Genomic DNA, 19,056 nt, shown 5'->3' with positions numbered 1-19,056 from the left:
TGTACTAAATATAAAATGTTTGATTGTCACTTTGCTAGCTAGCTAGCAAGCTAGCTATCAGCCCTTTAACACTGTCTGAAAATAGTGTCATTCGGTAAAAGCGAAAATGTGGTTAAACCAAATGATTTTTTTGGGTGACAAATTTTGTCCATCTTGTAAAAAAAGACCAAAGCAGTGTTAATTGATTATAAAAACCACAATCTCATTGTTAACACTTAATAAAACTTAACTTAAACTTAAAAATTAATTATATATATTTTTTTACACATCTTCAAAAATGACAACTGACAAATAACACATTATATTTTTGCTTATATTTGTTATATATGTATATATAATAAATCTTGAAACATTTTTAAAATATTTTTCTCTGAAATTATATAATAAAATATCTCTTCAAAAACGGGGTTTGAAAAACAATGAGAAATTATAGGCTATTTTTACTCTCTAAAAATATATATATAAAAACTATATCTCTTCAAAAATGAGGTTTGAAAAATAAGAAATTAGATTTTTGCTTATACTTTTTATAAAAAAAGAATGTGTGTCGAAGAACGACAGAAAGTCAGTCAGTCCTTTGGCTGAATTTCCAAAGTCTGATTGCTAATCAAAGCCGAACTGTTGGACCTGAGCTTACCTGCAGCACAAGAAAAGCTTAATGCACATGATTACTGATGTCTTGCCTTTCCAGAGTCTCCCACAGAGAGGTGGCCTGATTGTCTAGAACAAGGCACAGAGTTGCTGAGACACAGCCTCCGGTTTGCTCTGAATTCAAAATATCAGAGAGAGGGAGCAGAAATGGCTCCCCTCTTTCGTGTCAGGCTTCCAGGTACTGACTGTCAGTTATCCGTGTTCTCCCCCTGCTGTTTGCACATGGTATACCAAAAGAAACGGCTTGGAAATAAGGAACTCATTAATGTTATATTGTAACAGGATTTTGTGTGTGTGTGATGTAATAACGCAAGCGTCACGTGGTCTTTCCGTAATTAATGTTAAAGAGGTGAAGACAATTTGCCAGGATAGCTTTAGAAAATAATAAAAATACTGGAACATTGTCGTCTGTGTGAAACAGATTAACTGTCTATTCATAAAAGTACGACTCTATTCTGAAAGCAGCAGGGGGTTGAGAGCATCACGCAGCTGCGATACGGACCATTTTAAATTAACAGCGAGCTTTTGATGATGTGCTATGGGCATTCCTACAAGGTAACATACAATTTTAAATAAATAGTATGACTAAAGGCAGATAGTAACATCTCCGAAAGAGTGTGACTGCGTTGGCAATTAACATTCGAAGAGAGTATGCGTCTTTCAGGCAGAGTGACCTTGGAGGCAGACAGAGAGAGGAACCGCTGAGAGAGAGAGAGAGAGAAGATAACGAGGCAGACCAAAGACACGGAGCAGAGGTGAATTTCAACATCAACTCGGTATGAAGGCCAGCTGTGTAAGAGGAGAACCGAACAGTGAAGATAAATTGGTGAAATTCTCCATTTGTCCTCCCACATTTTCTAAACATCAATGTAATGAAAAGAGCCAGAGTCCAGCTTCATTGAGCAGTCATTAAAATTTTATTAACATTATATACAAAATACTGCAGTGGAGCAAGTCGAGATAACTTAATTAGCCACAGATGACAGTCAGGCCGCTATTTAAGCAAGCCTGAGACGTCGCTGAACTGAAGGTAGTACTGGAGCAGTGTGGGGACGGGCAGCTGTTGTATGAAGGAGGTCTTAGACAGAGCATTGCTGCCCACCGATGCCCGCACTGCCAGCCTGCACAGATGAGTGAGGGCAGGGACTGATTCTGGAAAGAAAGAAAGAGCAAATGGTTACTGAGCTGTGGCCACTTGCCACATCAGATGGTACATCTATAGAATAGAATGCAGTTTTATATATATATATATATATATATATATATATATATATATATATATATATATATATATATATATATATATATAGTGTGTGTGTGTGTATATATAATAATATTATGAAATAAATTAATACTTTCATTCAGTAGGGATGCATTAAATTGATTAAAGTGACAGTAAAGACATTGTTACAAATTTCAAATTAATGCCGTTTTTTTTTTTTTTTTGGTTGAACTTTCTATTCAAAGAATCCTGGAAAATATTTTAACAAAAATATTAAATCAGCACAACTGTTTTCAACATTGATAATAAGAAATGTTTATATATGTATACAGTGCTGCTTGAAAGTTTGTGAACCCCTTGCAGAATCTGTGAAAATGTGAATAATTTTAACAAAATAAGAGGGATCACACAATATGCACGTTATTTTTTGTTTAGTACTGTCCTGAGTAAGATATTTTACATTAAAAAAAATGTTTACATATGGTCCACAAGACAAAATTTTTTTTTATAAAAACAACCTGCTCAAAAGTTTGTGAACCCTTGATTTTTAATACTGCGTGTGGTTACCTGATGATCTATGACTGTTTTTTTGTTTTGTGATGGTTGTTCATGAGTCCCTTGTTTGTCCTGAGCAGTTAAACTGAGCTCTGTTCTTCAGAAAAATCCTCCAGGTCCTGCAGATTCTTCAGTTTTCCAGCATCTTTTGCATTTTTGAACCCTTTCCAGCAGTGACTGTATAATTTTGAGATCCATCTTTTCACACCGAGGACAACTGAAGGACTCGAACACAACTATTAAAAAAGGTTCAAACATTTACTGATGCTCCAGAAGGAAACACATGCATTAAGAGTCAGGGGTGAAAACTTTTGAACAGGATAAAGATGTCCAAATTTTCTTATTTTGTTTAAATATTTTTTTTTCTTTTTTTTTTCTCCATTTAGTACTGCCCTTCGGAAGCAACAGAAGACACTTAAATGTTTGCCAGAAGACAAATGAAGTACAATATTCCTTGATCTTCAAATTCAAAAGGTTTTCATCCCCCGGCTCTTAAAGGATTAGTCCACTTTTAAATAAACTTTTCCTGATAATTTACTCACCCCCATGTCATCCAAGATGTCCATGTCTTTCTTTCTTCAGTAGAAAAGAAATTAAAGTTTTTGATGAAAACATTCCAGGATTTTTTTTTTTTTTACATATAGTGGACTTCAATGGGCACCAAACAGTTGGTCAAAATTAGTTTCACTGCAGCTTCAAATTGTTCTACATGATCCCAGATGAGAAATAAGGGTCTTATCTAGTGAAACCATCGCTCATTTTCTGAAAAAAAAGAAAAAAAAGAAAATTATATAAGTTTTAACCATAAATGCTCATCTTGAGCTCTCTTCTTCTTCATTATTAGAATTCCAGCAGTGTAGACACTGCTAAGTGTATTACTGCCCTCCACAGGTCAAAGTTTGAACTAATTGTTATATACTAGCATATAAAAATTAGTTCAAAACTTTGACCTGTGGAGGGCAGTAATACACTTAGTGTCTACACTGCTGGAATTCTAATAATGAAGAAGAAGAGAGCTCAAGATGAGCATTTATGGTTAAAACTTATATAATTTTCTTTTTTTTCTTTTTTTTCAGAAAATGAGCGATGGTTTCACTAGATAAGACCCTTATTTCTCATCTGGGATCATGTAGAACAATTTGAAGCTGCAGTGAAACTAATTTTGACCAACTGTTTGGTGCCCATTGAAGTCCACTATATGTAAAAAAAAAAAAAATCCTGGAATGTTTTCATCAAAAACTTTAATTTCTTTTCTACTGAAGAAAGAAAGACATGGACATCTTGGATGACATGGGGGTGAGTAAATTATCAGGAAAAGTTTATTTAAAAGTGGACTAATCCTTTAATGCATCCTTTTTCCTTCTGGAGCATCCGTGAATGTTTGAACCTTTTTTAATAGCTGTGTTTGAGTCCCTCAATTGTCCTCATTGTGAAAAGATGGATCTCAAAATCATACAGTCACTGCTGGAAATAGTTCAAATATGCAAAAGATACTGGAAAACTGAAGAATCTGCAGGACCTGGAGGATTTTTCTGAAGAATATTGGGCAGTTTAACTGTTCGGGACAAACAAGAGACTCACGAATAACCATCACAAGACAAAAAAAAAAAACAGTTGTGGATCATCCAGGTAATCACACACAGTATTAAGAATCAAGGGTTCATAAACTTTTGAATGGGGTCATATTTATAAATTCAGCTATTTTTTTGTCTTGTGGACTTTATGTAAACATCGTTTATGTAAAATATCTTACATGACAGTACTAAATAAAAAAAATGACATGTATTTTGTTTGATCCCTCTTATTCTGCAAGGTGTACACAAACTTTCAAGCAGCACTGATTATATATATAATTATATATATAAGCTGTAGACCAATCACAACACACGGGGCCATCTAACTATACATATATATATATATATATATATATATATATATATATATATATATATATATATATATATATATATATATATAGAGTTAGATGGCCCCGTGTGTTGTGATTGGTCTACAGCTTACAGCACGTGTCGGAAACTTAACTCCCATTACCATATCTGAATTTCCGCTCCGGAGGCTTCCCGAGCACTTGTATAGTGCTGCATCTTTGCAGTGATGAGAACAGTCCTATCAACAACACGACATGTTGCTACAACATGTTGCTCCTCAGCTACAACTAAAGCCTTTGAGGGTCAAAGTTGTGCAGCCAAAGAAGACCAAAGGCTCGCATTACACAAATTTTTTACAAACCTATGTAGATTTGTTGCAAAAGCGAGACTGGAACTGCTGATGATTCATTTTGGCAGTTAGAATCTATCCTTTCTTTTAGGAGACAATAACTTTCTCTGCGTTTCCACCGCAGGAACTTTCTCCAGGAACTTTGGAGTGGTACTCTGTCTTTCGACCACAGGGACCATGGTCTAAATGAAGTTCCGGGTAAAAATTTCTCCCTCAGAAAGTCCCTGCTCACGAGGTAGTATTTTTTTTTCAAAGTTCAGGAACTTTCAGGGGTGGGACTTGGGCACTGAACATGCTGATTGGTTGAGTTCACGCAGAATTTTTTTTCAACCACCATTTTTAAAAGTCTGTTGCAGTGCATTCAGTAAGAGTTGTTTGATATTAAAATCAACACTGGAGTTTAAAAAATATGGCCAATGGGCCGACGACGAGGTTCAGGCTTTATTAAGCTTATATGCGGAGGATGAAATCCAGTGGGAACTAGGGATTCCTGGGGCAAATTGTTCCGGGTATTTTCAGTGGAAACGCAGCTTTTATTTGTCGTACACTTTGATCTTTAAACCTCTGCAGACCTTTTACATTCACAAACCGCTATATTATGCACTGCATGAAAGGTAATATTCGAAAAAGCATAATAGCATCACTTTAACTGTAATGCAGAAACTCGTCAGGAAACTTAATAGACTGAAGGAAATTCACTATTTTGCTTCATTTCATTTTACCAACAAAATAATTGTGAATATACTGCAATATATTGCTGAAAAACACCCGATCAAGGTCATAAAACCCACACATACACAAGTGTACAGGTCATACCAAAATGCTTCCGTGGCGTCCAGGTGCCATCTGCTCGACGGTGAGAGAGAATCTGAAGCATTGCGGAGGGCAGAGTCTTCCAATTAATGAACTCCAGAAAGAAATTAAGCACTCTGTTCTCAGCTTCTTCAAGCCTGCACCCAATTACAGCATAACAGGCAGAAGTGAAGAGCTTAACACAGTGGTTTTTAACTCTGACGTTAATAAAGCACGATCATTTATTAAAAGCCATGCATGGTGAATCCACTCATGATTAAAATAAAATAACTGTGTGGCACAACAACCGCAATGTGTTGCTTACATTTTGTCCTGTAGCAGCAGCATGGGGTCCATTCCTGCTTTGAGCAGCAGGGGGAGCCAAAAAGAGGCACTCTGCAGCTCAGCAAGGGCTCTATTGGCCAGCTCTCCGAGTCGGTCACCCTGAGGAAGGCCAGCGTGCTCCAGGATCAAGGGCAGGTGCTCTGGTACATGACCCTGTAATGCAAAGGCATAGATGCCCATGCTTACGTGGGCCCCTGCAGCCAAGAGCATCAGAGTGATCTCACGTGTCTGGTGATACTCGCTGTCCAAACTGAGAGACAAATGGGGGGGGAAATGTCATACTGTCCAACTGATTGTGTTTAAAATGAAATGCAGGGCATGAGTGTACATCTATGTCATACTTCCAAGAGTTGCACCACAGAGCCATGTCCAAAGGGCAGCTGTAGCCAAACTGTCGACAGCTCTGGGCATCTGGACTGTAGCCCTTCTTTAGCAAAGCCCGAAGGCTGTCCGCTTGTCCGCTAAGTACTGCCAAATAAACTGGACTGACCTTTCCTTCACCCTGGTCACATTCTCGTTTCGTTACTGGAATCAGCTTCTCTAAAATGCTACACAGAAAGACAAGAGATGAGCAGCCAGATTAATCCAGTATAGCAAAAATTATTTCATAAAGGCCAAAGCTATGCTATCAACATCTTCATTTAAAAAGTACAAAAGGTTAGCTTTCAAATGTTATTTATATTATACTAAGTAATTGTCACATTGTGTATTGTTTTTTTAAAACGAGGTCTTCATAAGCAATTGACACACCCAGTAGGTCATTGACCGAGCTGCCGTACCTAAGCCGACTGAACTGGGCCGCAGCATGGATGGGTAGCTGCCAGCAGTCCTCATTGCAGTACAGGTTGGGGTCAGCTCCATGGGCCAGTAAGACCTCCACACACCGTACGTGGCCCTCCTGAGCAGCAATGAGCAGCGGTGTGGCCAGATCATTTGCTTGGCAGTTCACATTTGCCCCTGTGGCAACGACAACCTGTGCTTAGATGCACGTTCTGATTTTGTTGAGTTCGACGTATTCCTGGGTCAACATATTTTGTTGATCCTGGAACAACATTCCTGTCTCAAAATTTAATCATACCCATATATTATCCCTAAAATCAGAAAAAGATGATGTGAATATCATCAGGATGTAGAAGCACCTAACCCTGGTTGTAAGCCTAAACTTGGCCCTCAAATCTGACTTGGTTGATTGGAATGTTGTTCCAGGATCAACAAAGATCAAGGTGTATTATATCCAGGAATGTGTTGTACTTGGTGAAATCAGGTTCTGCTGCTTAGGCAACCAAAGTCTAATAGATGACTGCAGTGTGACTTTGGCTTTCTTTGTTTAATAGGGTGTTCACCATAACGACAAATAATAAAAAAAAATATATATACATAGTTTATGCCAAGTTCCTAGAACAACTCAGTAAGAATGTACTCTTTGTATTCCTGTTGGTTTTATATGACTTTTATAAACTTCTATATTATGACTTTCAAGAAAAGATTTAATGACTAAAATTTCAAGTAAAACAATTTCCCTACACCTTTTACAAAACATGGGCTAAAAATAATTTGACAATTAAGATTAGTTAAATGTGATTTACTGTCAGACAACAGTTTCATGAAAACAACAAAACTCATTCATAAATAAAATAACCAATAAACAGAATAAGAACAATAAACAAAAAAGTATTAATAGGCAGAGCTTGTGTAAGGCTGGGAAAGGCTTAGTCTTCCCCTGGCCACGCACTTGAGACTAGCATAGAATCTTCTCACTCAAAATCTTGACCTGCAAACACTGGTCAGAAAATGACAGTTCTGCTGCATAGCGGTTTAGAAGCCACAGAATGAATAAAAAAAGTAATTTTGAGTTTATATCCTGCATTTTTTCCCTTAGAATTGATAAATAAACTCACAATTGTGAGTTATAAAGTACGAATTGGGAGATATTTTTTTCTCTAATGGGGTACATGTCGAAAGTCATCTGACCAAACCGGAAAACATGTCTCATCGCATCCATTTGTCGGAGAAAGTGTTAACAACAGAATGAACTGACGTTGATATCTATATACTTTTAAAGGTGCCCTAGGACTTCTTTTTAAAAGATGTAATATAAGTCTAAGGTGTCCCCTGAATGTGTCTGTGAAGTTTCAGCTCAAAATACCCCATAGATTTTTTTAAATTCATTTTTTTAACTGCCTATTTTGGGGCATCATTAACTATGCACCGATATATAGGTTGCGGCCCCTTTAATTCTCGTGCTCCCCTCCCCCGGAGCTCGCGCTTGCCTCGAACAGCATAAACAAAGTTCACACAGCTAATATAACCCTCAAAATGGATCTTTACAAGATGTTCGTCATGCATGCGGCATGCATACATCGGATCATGTGAGTATTGTATTTATTTGGATGTTTACATTTGATTCTGAATGAGTTTGATGGTGCTTCGTGGCTAAAGCTAACATTACACACTGTTGGAGAGATTTATAAAGAATGAAGTTGTGTTTATGCATTATACAGACTGCAAGTGTTTAAAAATGAAAATAGCGACGGCTCATCTCCATGAATACAGTAATAAACGATGGTAACTTTAACCACATTTAACAGTACATTAGCAACATGCTAACGAAACATTTAGAAAGACAATTCACAAATATCACTAAAAATATCATGATATCATGGATCATGTCAGTTATTATCACTCCATCTGCCATTTTTCGCTATTGTTCTTGCTTGCTTACCTAGTCTGATGATTCTGCTGTGCACATCCAGACGTTCTGCCCTTGTCTAATGGCTTGAACATGGGCTGGGATATGCAAACATTGGGGGCGTGTTCTGTTGAGATTCGCCTGTTTTTCGGAGGTCTTTTAAACAAATGAGATTTATATAAGGAGGAGGAAACAATGGAGTTTGAAACTCAGCGTATGCCAAGGTAAATTCAATATTTAATTCTAGGGCACCTTTAAGGTAATCAGGTAACCGAGCTAGTTGTTTTTATTGTGAGAAGGAGGAAAAATAAAAGATATCAATCTGTGATAGACATTAGTTATGCTCATCTATCTCCTTTGAAGGCATTTTGAGTAAAACAGCTCTATATTTAACAAAGCACATACAAAAGAACCTGTTTTACAGAATACAGAAATGGATCTCGACAGTTTTCCTCCACTTGTTACCACTGTTACCCTTCTGCCACCACAATGCATGTGCAGCTGCAAGTTACATAACTGACGCCTGCTGCATCTAGGCCATCTATTGCTTTTAGAGGGAAAAGCTGCCCATAACTGTTGGTCTAGGATCAGTTCTCTACAATAATAGCATATTTGTGACTTGGCAAAGGATCCCATGAGTGTCTGTGTTTGCGCTCTGGAGAGCATCAAAGGTTTCTATTTACAACATGTTTTTGCAGCGTCGATTTCTTGAACGAAATAGCCAATCTTTAAGTTAGAATCCACTAAGCTCAAAACATGGATTTTTTTCCAGTATTCTATACTCTCGAGAATCCTCTCATTATATAACCAAGTGCAGACATTATGCAAATAAGAGATTCATTATGCAGTCAGCTTCATTGATTATAATGCAACTTTGTGTGATTGTGTCGTCTCGATGAACTAAGATGAGTGACAGCTTTTTAGTGACTGTAACGGGACGGCTCTTTGCACACTTTTAGGCGTTATATGATCGATTCAGAATTTGAATAAACTTTTGTTTTTCAAGCTTGACCAGCGGCCACATAAACGCTGCAATGTTTCGGGAGTGACATCTGCCAAATTAATGTATTTGAGCTATTACTATTGTCATGTATGCATGATTTAAGTTAATTTATTCATATAATGGCAAAGCTGAATTTTAAGCAGCCATTACTCCAGTCTTCAGTGTCACATGATCCTTCAGAAATCATTCTAATATGCTGTTTCGGTGCTCAAAAATTAAATATTATTATTTTGCTGCGCTTTACTTCTATTTTTTTGGAAACATTGATACATTTTTTAAGGATTCTTTGATGAATAGAAAGTTCAAAAGAACAGTATTTATCTGAAATAGAAATATTTTTTAACATTATAAGTCTTTACTGTCACTTTTGATCAATTAAATGTATGCTTGCTGAATAGAAGGATTAAGTTATTTTATTTATGTATTTATTTTTTTAATATTAATAAGCAGCAATGCAGCCAAACTTTTAATGAGGCTCTTTTCATTATGAAGACATTAAGACATTTGACATGCGAGACATTTTTTCACTTTATGCCACCCCTTCCCCACCACCCAAAATGTGAACATGAATTTTAATTGAGAAATTAAAAATGTGCTCTCATCATAGAGGACTGTATTCAAGTCTCTGTATGTTTGAATTGAATTTTTAATGCATTCATTGAAAAAAATGGAAAAAAAAGTCATTGACCTGCTTATCTGCCTCTGAAAAATGTGTCACTGTAAATAGCACTGTCGATACAGTAGTGATAGCTCTAATGTTGCAAGAGTTAACACTGAACATTGACCAAAGCATGTAGTGTACAAAAAGGGAAGCATATGACTGGCTACATGCAGTTCATACAGGATTAATCATTAAAAGAAGTGTTCTCACCAGCATTTGCAAGAATCTCTAAGCATTGGTGATGTCCATATTGTGCAGCAACAAATAATGGTGTGATCCCATAGTCATCCACTGCCTCCAGAGAGCACATGCTCACCAGGAATCTCACAATCTCAGTATGGCCCTGGAAGTGTTATTTACAGATATTTATTTCCTCAATTTCTTGATGAAAGATTTTGATAACGGCTTCAGATGTAGGATTTAAAAGCTTGATTAAATTAAAACACACACAATGGCCTTGGGCTTTTATTTTTTGAAGTGTAATTAAACAGTTAGAAGTATAAAACTTATTGATAGAGGTATAAATGCAAAAGAGTAATAACAGGCAACATAAAAAATAATTTATTGATGTTCTAAATAAGTGACTTGCTGATAAGGAGAGCTGCATAAGGTATGTGAATGTAGTATTTGTGCAAGTTTCCAAAACATGAAAGCTTGATAAATCATGAATTAGAATTGTAGATTAAAGCAATAACCTTGTAAACAGCTTGATGGAGACAAGACCAGCCGGAAACCGAGTGAGTCCCATTGACTTCCGCTCCATTTTGCACCAGCAGCTCCACCACATCTTTGTACCCACCATCTACAGCTTGGAACAAAAAAATGAGACAAATATATAACAAGACTCTAAAGACGGAAAACACACATGGTAAACATGATATGAGATGGTGATCCTAGGTACTTTGGGTTTACCTGCAAAGAGGGGACAAGAGAGCTCATTGGTTGTCCTGTTAATGTCCGCACCACCTTTGATTAGCCACTTCACTGCCCGGAGGTGTCCATTCCTCGCAGCAAAGTAAAGAGGAGTCTCTGAGTTGTGTGTCAAAGTGTTGACGTAGTCTTCGCAATTCACTGAAGTAAAGAGGGACATTGAGATCAAATTAATGACCTGCACATTAGAGAAAGCAAATCTTGTACAGTTTAATAATTACACAAATATACTAGTGTCAAAAGAGCTCTAACTGTTGGTCTTCAAGGGACAGTTCTTTTAAAGGATAGTTCACCCAAAAATGAAAATTCAGTCATTATTTACTCATCCTCAAGTAGTTCCAAACCTGTATAAATTTCTTTGTTCTGCTGAACAACACAAAGGAAGATATTTTGAAGAAAGTTTGTAACCAAGCCGCTTTGGGGCACCATTGACTTCCATAGTAGGAAAAAAAAAAATACTATGGAAGTTAATGGTACCCTCAGAACTGTTCAGTTTCCCACATTCTTCAAAATATCTTCCTTTGTATTCAACAGAACAAAGAAATTCATACGGGGTTGGAACAACTTGAGTAAATGATGACAGAATTGTCATTTTTGGGTGAACTATCCCTTTAACTAAATTTGAATATGAGCATATATAAATCACATGAATGGGATTGGGAATGGGAACAGCTACCCTGCTATACAAACACCAAAATACAGTATTTAAAAACCAGCACTGGAACTGAGAAAAACAAGAAAATATTGTCTGGGAAGATTTTAAGGACTAAAAACTAAAATTTCAGTTTGTTTCTCACACAAAGCCACCATAATATGGCACACAAGTTGTAAAGATCTCAAACATGTATGTTATTTGTCAAGATTTACAACCCCAGTCCCCAATCATTTTTACTTTATGGAAAAGAGCAGCTTACACATTTTACCCAATATTTCCTTTTATGGCTTACGCAAGAACGAAATTCATACAGACTTGGAATCATACAGGTAGCCTAAATGATGCTAGAATTTCTCTTCAATGCCTAAACAAGTAGCTTTATTTAATGGTTCACAATGCATTTTTACACAGCTGATTTGAGGCTGCTCTGTGCCTGCTCAAAATTCTGTGTAAAGTCGTAATATTGCTTAAAAGCCTGACTAAATTATGTAACCTTTGGCCCTAGTATAAAAATATACTATTAAAATTGCTGTGTAAACGCATTTATGCTACATTTAAACAGTCTTGTGTAAAGACACCTAATTACCACTTCAGAAGCGCTTCTGTACCACCTTTACAGTGTAAGTTTGGAAGCTCTTACCGGCTGCAGGGAGGAGCAGCCGCACACACTCCGCTGATCCAGCCGCTGCTGCCTCATGCAGGGCGTTCCAGCCCCGGTTATCTTTTACGTCCACCGCGAAGCCTCTCTGGATGAGCTTCTGTACCCGTCGACCTTTCCCTTCCCGGGCTGCCAGCGCGACGGCTGAACAGGTGTCTCCATAGCACTCCGTGAAGTCCATCGCTTATTTTTCACCTTTAACACAACACTATCTCTCAAACATTACTAAAATAGTTCATTCTATATAATTTACACACAGTGGCGCTAGGCTGAGTGTAAATTGACAGTTCTAGATCTTGAATTACACCTGCCTTATATCGCAGTACCACAGGCTCAATCTCTATAACGCAGTAAGTCAAGTGCACACTAGGTTACATCGATAAGCTGGGCAGATAACGGTGCTTTGATTGCAAAATAACCAGTTTAGTGCTGTGCCACCTTAAGTTTACTAGTAATCTAGTTCACTTTCCCACTTTGAATGTCCACAAGACAACAAAAAGATAAATCGATAATCATGATGCAGTTCTAAAGCATCTGTAAACACATAAATGTATGATGACAGAATCCACATTCCATTCGTTTTGGGACGAAGTATTTTTTAACGGAAATTCCTGCGATGATGTTTTCTGATTGGCTGATTCAGGGCTCCGGCTGGAACAAACATGTGTTACTTTGCGTTCCGTCTATAAATAAATAAGCGGAAATAAAAATAATAATAACAGTATATATATATATAAAAAAAGTCCAATATTTCGTGTTACATATTTTCAATTGATCCACCCACTAAACCGAAACCAGGCACCTCCTTAAAACAGAAAGGAAGATATTGTATCTACCCAAGTTATTGTTTTGTTCAGTATTTATCATTCAACTCTTTAACTAGATATAATTACGTATAACAGCAACATATAAAACAAACGCATTGCTTGTCTATTGAACAAGCAGGGTCCCAACGGTCAAAAAACATTTAAATACCATTTTAATTTGTGTAATATAAAAGTAAATAAATAAAAATAAATGAATGAATGAACAAACAAATAAATCATTCGAATTAACTATTGTAATTTGTACAGATTTAACTTCCTTTATATAAATAACAATTATACCCATAGTTTTTTTTTTTTTCAAATACGTTATTAAAAATTATAGTAAAATAACTATAATTATATGTTATTAAAAATTATAGTAAAATTATAAAATGACTACAGTACTGTATTAAATAAGTTAGTGGATATTCTGGTTACCCTGATAATTTTTTGTAAGGGTTTAATTTTAAAGCCGGTAAACTGGCTTTTATTTTGAAAAATAATATCTTCCATTATCCAGTTTATTATACCTTCAACTAATGGCGTACCGATTTTAACGTTGATGTTTATTGTTTTATTATCATTTTTAAAGAAACCAAATATAGACAGTAAAACGCTGTTTATGGCAGCTTTTAATCATCACGTCAAACGACGTCAAGAGACTAAACTTGACGCGAGGTATCTTCGGCTAACGTAGATCTGTATCTGCCCTTGACAAGTATTTGTTTCTTTTGTTTCTTGTAATCTTAAGGTATGCTAATTACTATTTTATGCCCACACCTATGCCAACCCTGTCAACATATCTAAACAGAATCGTCAGGGGAACGCTGGCATTAAAACAACCCGTCCATCCATATATAAGTGCAGCATGTGTTCAGACACACTGTGAGCTGGCAGCCGCAAACATGTGGGTTTTTGGTTACGGATCTTTGATTTGGAAAGTTGACTTTCCGTACGAGGAGAAACGAGTGGGTTTCGTCAAAGGTTTTAGTCGCAGGTTCTGGCAGGGAAGTACGGATCATCGTGGGGTGCCTGGAAAGGTATGGACCCGATTATTCCTTATCAAAGTCATACGAGTTGATCAACAGTAGGTGCCTAGTCATAGTGACTTTTAAGGATGACAGAGCACTTAACACAGTACGATTAACTCTTTTATTTCTTATTGATTTTATTTCAGCCTGGGCGAGTGGTGACATTAATAGAGGATCCTGAGGTAATAACTGTCAAACTAATAAATACTGCTAGATTTATACGGACACTTTTTTCTATTGCATTGGAGGCACAAATGTTTTTTAGACTTTAGATATTTTGTTTTTATTGAAGGGTTAGTTCACCCAAAAATGAAAATAATGTCATTTATTACTCACCCTCATGCCGTTCCACACCCGTAAGACCTTCGTTCATCTTCGGAACACAAATTAAGATACTTTTGTTGAAATCCGATGGCTCAGTGAGACCTCCATAGCCAGCAATGACACTTCCTCTCTCAAGATCCATTAATGTACAAAAACATATTTAAATCAGTTCATGTGATTACAGTGGTTCAATATTAATATTATAAAGGGACAAGAATATTTTTGGTGCACCAAAAACAAAAAACAAAATAATGACTTACATAGTGATGGCTGATTTCAAAACACTGCTTCAGGAAGCTTTGGAGCATTATGAATCTTTTGTGTCGAATCAGCGGTTCGGAGCGCCAAAGTCACGTGATTTCAGACACGCGATCCGAATCATGATTCGACACGCTGATTCATAACGCTCCGAAGCTTCATGAAGCAGTGTTTTGAAATCGGCCATCAATATATAAGTCGTTATTTTGTTTTTTTGGCGCACCATAAGTATTCTTGTCGCTTTAAATTATTAATATTGAACCACTGTACTCACATGAACTAATTTAAATATGTTTTTAGTACATTAATGGATCTTGAGAGAGGAAATGTCATTGCTGGCTATGCAGGACACACTGAGCCATCGGATTTCAACAAAAATATCTTAATTTGTGTTCCGAAGATGAACGAAGGTCTTACAGGTGTGGAACAGCAGCATGAGGGCGAGTAATAAATGACATTATTTTCATTTTTGGGTGAACTAACCCTTTAAGACATTAGATTAACATCATCTAACAGTAATTAAACTAGTTATAATTACCGTATCCAGTAATGGCTAGATTACTTACAAATTGTAGCCCATTTACTGAATACAAATTACATGATAAAAATTGTAGTTAGTAACATAATACATTACATTACACATTTTAGATAATATAATTGGACTACTTTTAGATTACTTTTGACTGATTTGAATCTGATTTCTGATTGATTTGAATTTTTGCTATCAACAACATGAAACATTACGTCAGGGTTTTCCAAACTAGGCTTTGAAAAGGAACTGCACACTGTGCATATTTGTAATATTTAATGATAGCATGTACAGTGAGATGTACATACATTTCATTTCCATGTATTCATTCAGTAGATGTTTTTATGTAATGCCAAATCAAAGTTACCAAAGCAAAAAGAATAATCCAAACCATTCTTTTTTTGTTTTGTTTGTTCACTCTCTTCTTTCCTCTAGGGTTGCGTATGGGGTGTTGCTTATAAGCTGCCATCAGGCCGAGAAAAGGAAGTGAAAGAGTATCTCGACTACCGAGAGAAAGGCGGGTATGGTGTGATCACAGTTACGTTTCATCCCAAAGATGAAGAACACCAACCAATGCAGGACACATTGCTCTACATTGGATCCTGTAACAACCCAAATTACCTTGGCCCAGCACCTTTGGAGACAATTGCGCAACAGATAGCGAAGTCCGTAGGCCCCAGTGGCAAGAATACAGATTACCTGTTTGAGCTCGCCGATGCCCTCAGGCAGCTAGTTCCTGAAGACTTCGATGATCACCTGTTCTCTTTGGAGCGCCTTGTGAAGGAGCTGCAGGAACAGAAGGAGATGGAGTGATCTGCTGTAGTCTATGTTGTCCTCAATCTTCTGAAGAACTCAGGAATTTAGTTTTTTGCTCATTTATCAACTATATTGACAGCTGATGCAAACTAAAAGGGATTACCTGGTAAAGCGTTAGATAACCATTACTTATACTGTTCTGTTTTTTTAAATAGGATTATTTACGACAGTTTCTTTACTGGACATTTTGATCTACACTTGATTTTATGATGTGACATTTCACATTATTCGTCTTGTGTTAAACATTGATACATGAATCAGGTACATAAATCGATTTCAGTTTAAGTCGTTGCGTCCATGAAAAGGCAAATGAAGGAATGTTAATTTTCAGAGGTCGGTTTATTTTACTGAGGAAACTTGAATGTGATACAAAGCCATTTCTATTTATTTCTGAAGTTCTTACCTTACTTACCATCCTTAACTTCAAATAAGCCATGGCAGGGTGAATCTCATGAACATGTTCATATATATAAATAAATAAAATGAACAAAATGACATTCTTGGGATCATTAAGAATTATTTTTGCATTGTGTAACATTTTATATATATATTTTTCTGGTATGTGTTGGTTCAAGGGTTCATTATGATTATTATGTAAATGCAAAAAGTTTTCCTTTATTAAAAATAAAACAAAACTATTGGCCGGTTTCACAGACTTAAAGGGATAGTTCACCCAAAAATGAAAATTCTGTTATCATTTACTCATCTCAAGTTGTTTTCCTTACTATGGTAAATTAAGCCAAAATTTCATTTTTGGCTCAACTATCCCTTTAAGACAGTTTTAACTGAAAGCAACTTGCACTGACATATTTGTATGATATGATATTTGTATATGTCAGTGCCATTGTTTTGTCTCAAGATGCACACTAGTAAAGTTTTTTTTTCTATGGCATGTCAATAAAAGCTACTTAAATGTCCTACTTAAACTAAGGCCTGATTCCTGGCTTAGTCCAAACCCAGTCTGTGAAACCAGGCTTAAATGGTGAAATATTTTGGAATATTTTAAACAATTTGTGAGATTCACCCAATTTAATCACTTTATTTATTAAGGATACAACTCTACCACATGTCTGTTGTTGTACTGATAACATTGTGTGTACTGGATCTTTATTGAATTCACTACAATGTTTCAACTGCTTATGTCTCCAAGAGTCTTTGTTTATAATAATTATACTACTAAAAGGAGCAATGTGTAAATTGTAGCGGTACCTAGAGGTGAGGTAACTGTCTATGTGCGGTGGCCGTCTGGCCAACACAACAAAGATGTCGTCGTCTGAGACAGCAGAGAGTACATTAGCCAGTGAAGCAATGAGGTTTCTTCTTACTTCTAACAAAAAACAGCCTCTGCTTCTAATAAACCAGACGATGACTACCAAAGACTATAGAATAACACAAGACGTGTCACTGAGAAAGTGCAACGCGCAATATGGCCGTTCACACAGAACGCGTCTTTGCGTCTGAAAACGCGAGGCGCAGCGTTCAGGAGTGGTTTTAAAAAAAACGCAGCATAGAACGCGAGTCTTTTACTGTCTATGGTCTCGAGACGCGCCTTTGAGACGTGATGCAATAACGGAAAAAATAGAAATAGGCAAACTGCAGAATTTACAGATACAAGTTTTGACATGGGAAAAAAAAGAAAAGATAATAATGAGCGCCTCCTCCGCCATGTTGCCATTATATAAAACAGTTGTCATGCCAACTAGCAACGCTTGCCCCGCCTCCAAGTTCTTCTGATTGGTCCACTGTTTTGGAACTGACATTGATGAGCGGCGCTGCGTGTAAAAGTTGAAATTCTTTCAACACGGCGTCTTAAAAACGCGGCGCTCATGTGTGAGGCGCTGCAAAAGACGCGAGACGCGAGCGTAACGGTCATGCACGTCCGTCAAGCGCGTGTTTACATAGAAAAACAATGGGAAAGTAGCGCATTGGAATAGAAAAACGCGTTCTGTGTGAACGGCCCCTTAAGTCCCGCCTTCTAAATAAGCCAGTCGCTGATTGGTAAAGTCATTGCGTTACTGCAGTAGCGTTAGAATCTCAAGATGCACGCCTCCGAAATGAGATACAACAGAGATCGTATTGTTATAGGGAGAAAGCGTAATGGCTAACATAATCATGTGCGGCACCTCTCAGCCTATCGTGTCGCCATTCAAAACATTCGTACCACCCGTACCGCCAGTTAGCATTAGCTGTTACGCTTTTTTGGCTAAAGGTTGCAGGCTTGCCTTCCAGTGGCTTTGGACCATAGACTGTAAAGCTTTGGACACAAGAGACGCGCACTTTAGGACTGCACATGCGCATTAGCTTGATCCAGACAGAAAAATACAGTTTGTCGTCATAACTCGAGCATTTAGAAACAAAATTTGAGACAGTTGTTGTCAGATTTCATTGGTGATTTCAAATATGAAATTTAATTGAAAGATTGGCAAACAGCTTTGGAGACTTTGATGTTTCCCCATTCAGAGATAGGAGCTGCACTTGCATGCCCGAGAGGCGTTTCAAAGATGGCCGCTGAGTGAAATTACTTGTCTTAAAGGGACTTTGACTACTACCAAAGACTATAGAATAACACAAGACGTGTCACTCGTATTGTTTTGAATGGGAGAAAGTACGCGCAATATGGCGGAATAAGTCCCGCCTTCTAAATAAGAGCCAATCGCCGTCTGGTAAAGTCATCGCGTCACTGCAGCGGCCGTTAGAAGCACCGGTTTCTATAGAAACAGTCAGACGCGCGCCTCCGAAATGAGGCACAAAAGACGCGCATTTAGATCTGCGCATGCGCTTTAGCTTGATCCAGCATAAAAATACAGGTTTGTTTTGTCATGATTGGAGTGTTTGGAAAAAAACATTATGAGACAGTTGTTGTCAGATTTCATTGGTGATTCCAAATATGAAATTT

At 37.1% G+C, this 19,056-nt stretch overlaps 2 protein-coding genes across 4 annotated transcripts; one reads left to right on the top strand and one right to left on the bottom strand.

Annotated features, from left to right (window-relative positions):
* Positions 1-1,545: 1,545 nt before the first annotated feature.
* On the bottom strand, positions 1,546-14,629 carry asb3 (ankyrin repeat and SOCS box containing 3). Of its 3 annotated transcripts, none has more exons than XM_048170503.1 (10): positions 14,570-14,629; positions 12,379-12,591; positions 11,066-11,224; positions 10,849-10,961; positions 10,364-10,496; positions 6,580-6,757; positions 6,142-6,348; positions 5,781-6,050; positions 5,480-5,613; positions 1,546-1,803 (listed from the first exon to the last, which is right to left on the bottom strand). In XM_048170503.1, the coding sequence occupies exons 2-10, from the start codon at positions 12,575-12,577 to the stop codon at positions 1,646-1,648; spliced, it is 1,551 nt and encodes a 516-aa protein (XP_048026460.1). In that variant the 5' UTR covers positions 12,578-12,591; positions 14,570-14,629; the 3' UTR covers positions 1,546-1,645. The 3 variants fall into 3 exon arrangements, with proteins under 3 accessions (XP_048026460.1, XP_048026459.1, XP_048026461.1); XM_048170502.1 differs by lacking the exon at positions 14,570-14,629 and adding an exon at positions 12,708-13,448; XM_048170504.1 differs by lacking the exon at positions 14,570-14,629 and having other exon boundaries at positions 10,849-10,955; positions 12,379-13,462.
* Positions 13,693-17,296, top strand: chac2 (ChaC, cation transport regulator homolog 2 (E. coli)). Its single transcript, XM_048170505.1, has 3 exons — positions 13,693-14,242; positions 14,380-14,415; positions 15,780-17,296. The coding sequence occupies exons 1-3, from the start codon at positions 13,973-13,975 to the stop codon at positions 16,155-16,157; spliced, it is 684 nt and encodes a 227-aa protein (XP_048026462.1). The 5' UTR covers positions 13,693-13,972; the 3' UTR covers positions 16,158-17,296.
* Positions 17,297-19,056: the final 1,760 nt, after the last annotated feature.

The sequence above is a fragment of the Megalobrama amblycephala genome, linkage group LG20, assembly GCF_018812025.1.
Source record: "Megalobrama amblycephala isolate DHTTF-2021 linkage group LG20, ASM1881202v1, whole genome shotgun sequence".
Lineage (NCBI taxonomy): Eukaryota > Metazoa > Chordata > Actinopteri > Cypriniformes > Xenocyprididae > Megalobrama > Megalobrama amblycephala.
The sequence above is the reverse complement of the archived record's forward strand: the minus strand, read 5'-3'. Positions and strand labels throughout refer to the sequence as shown.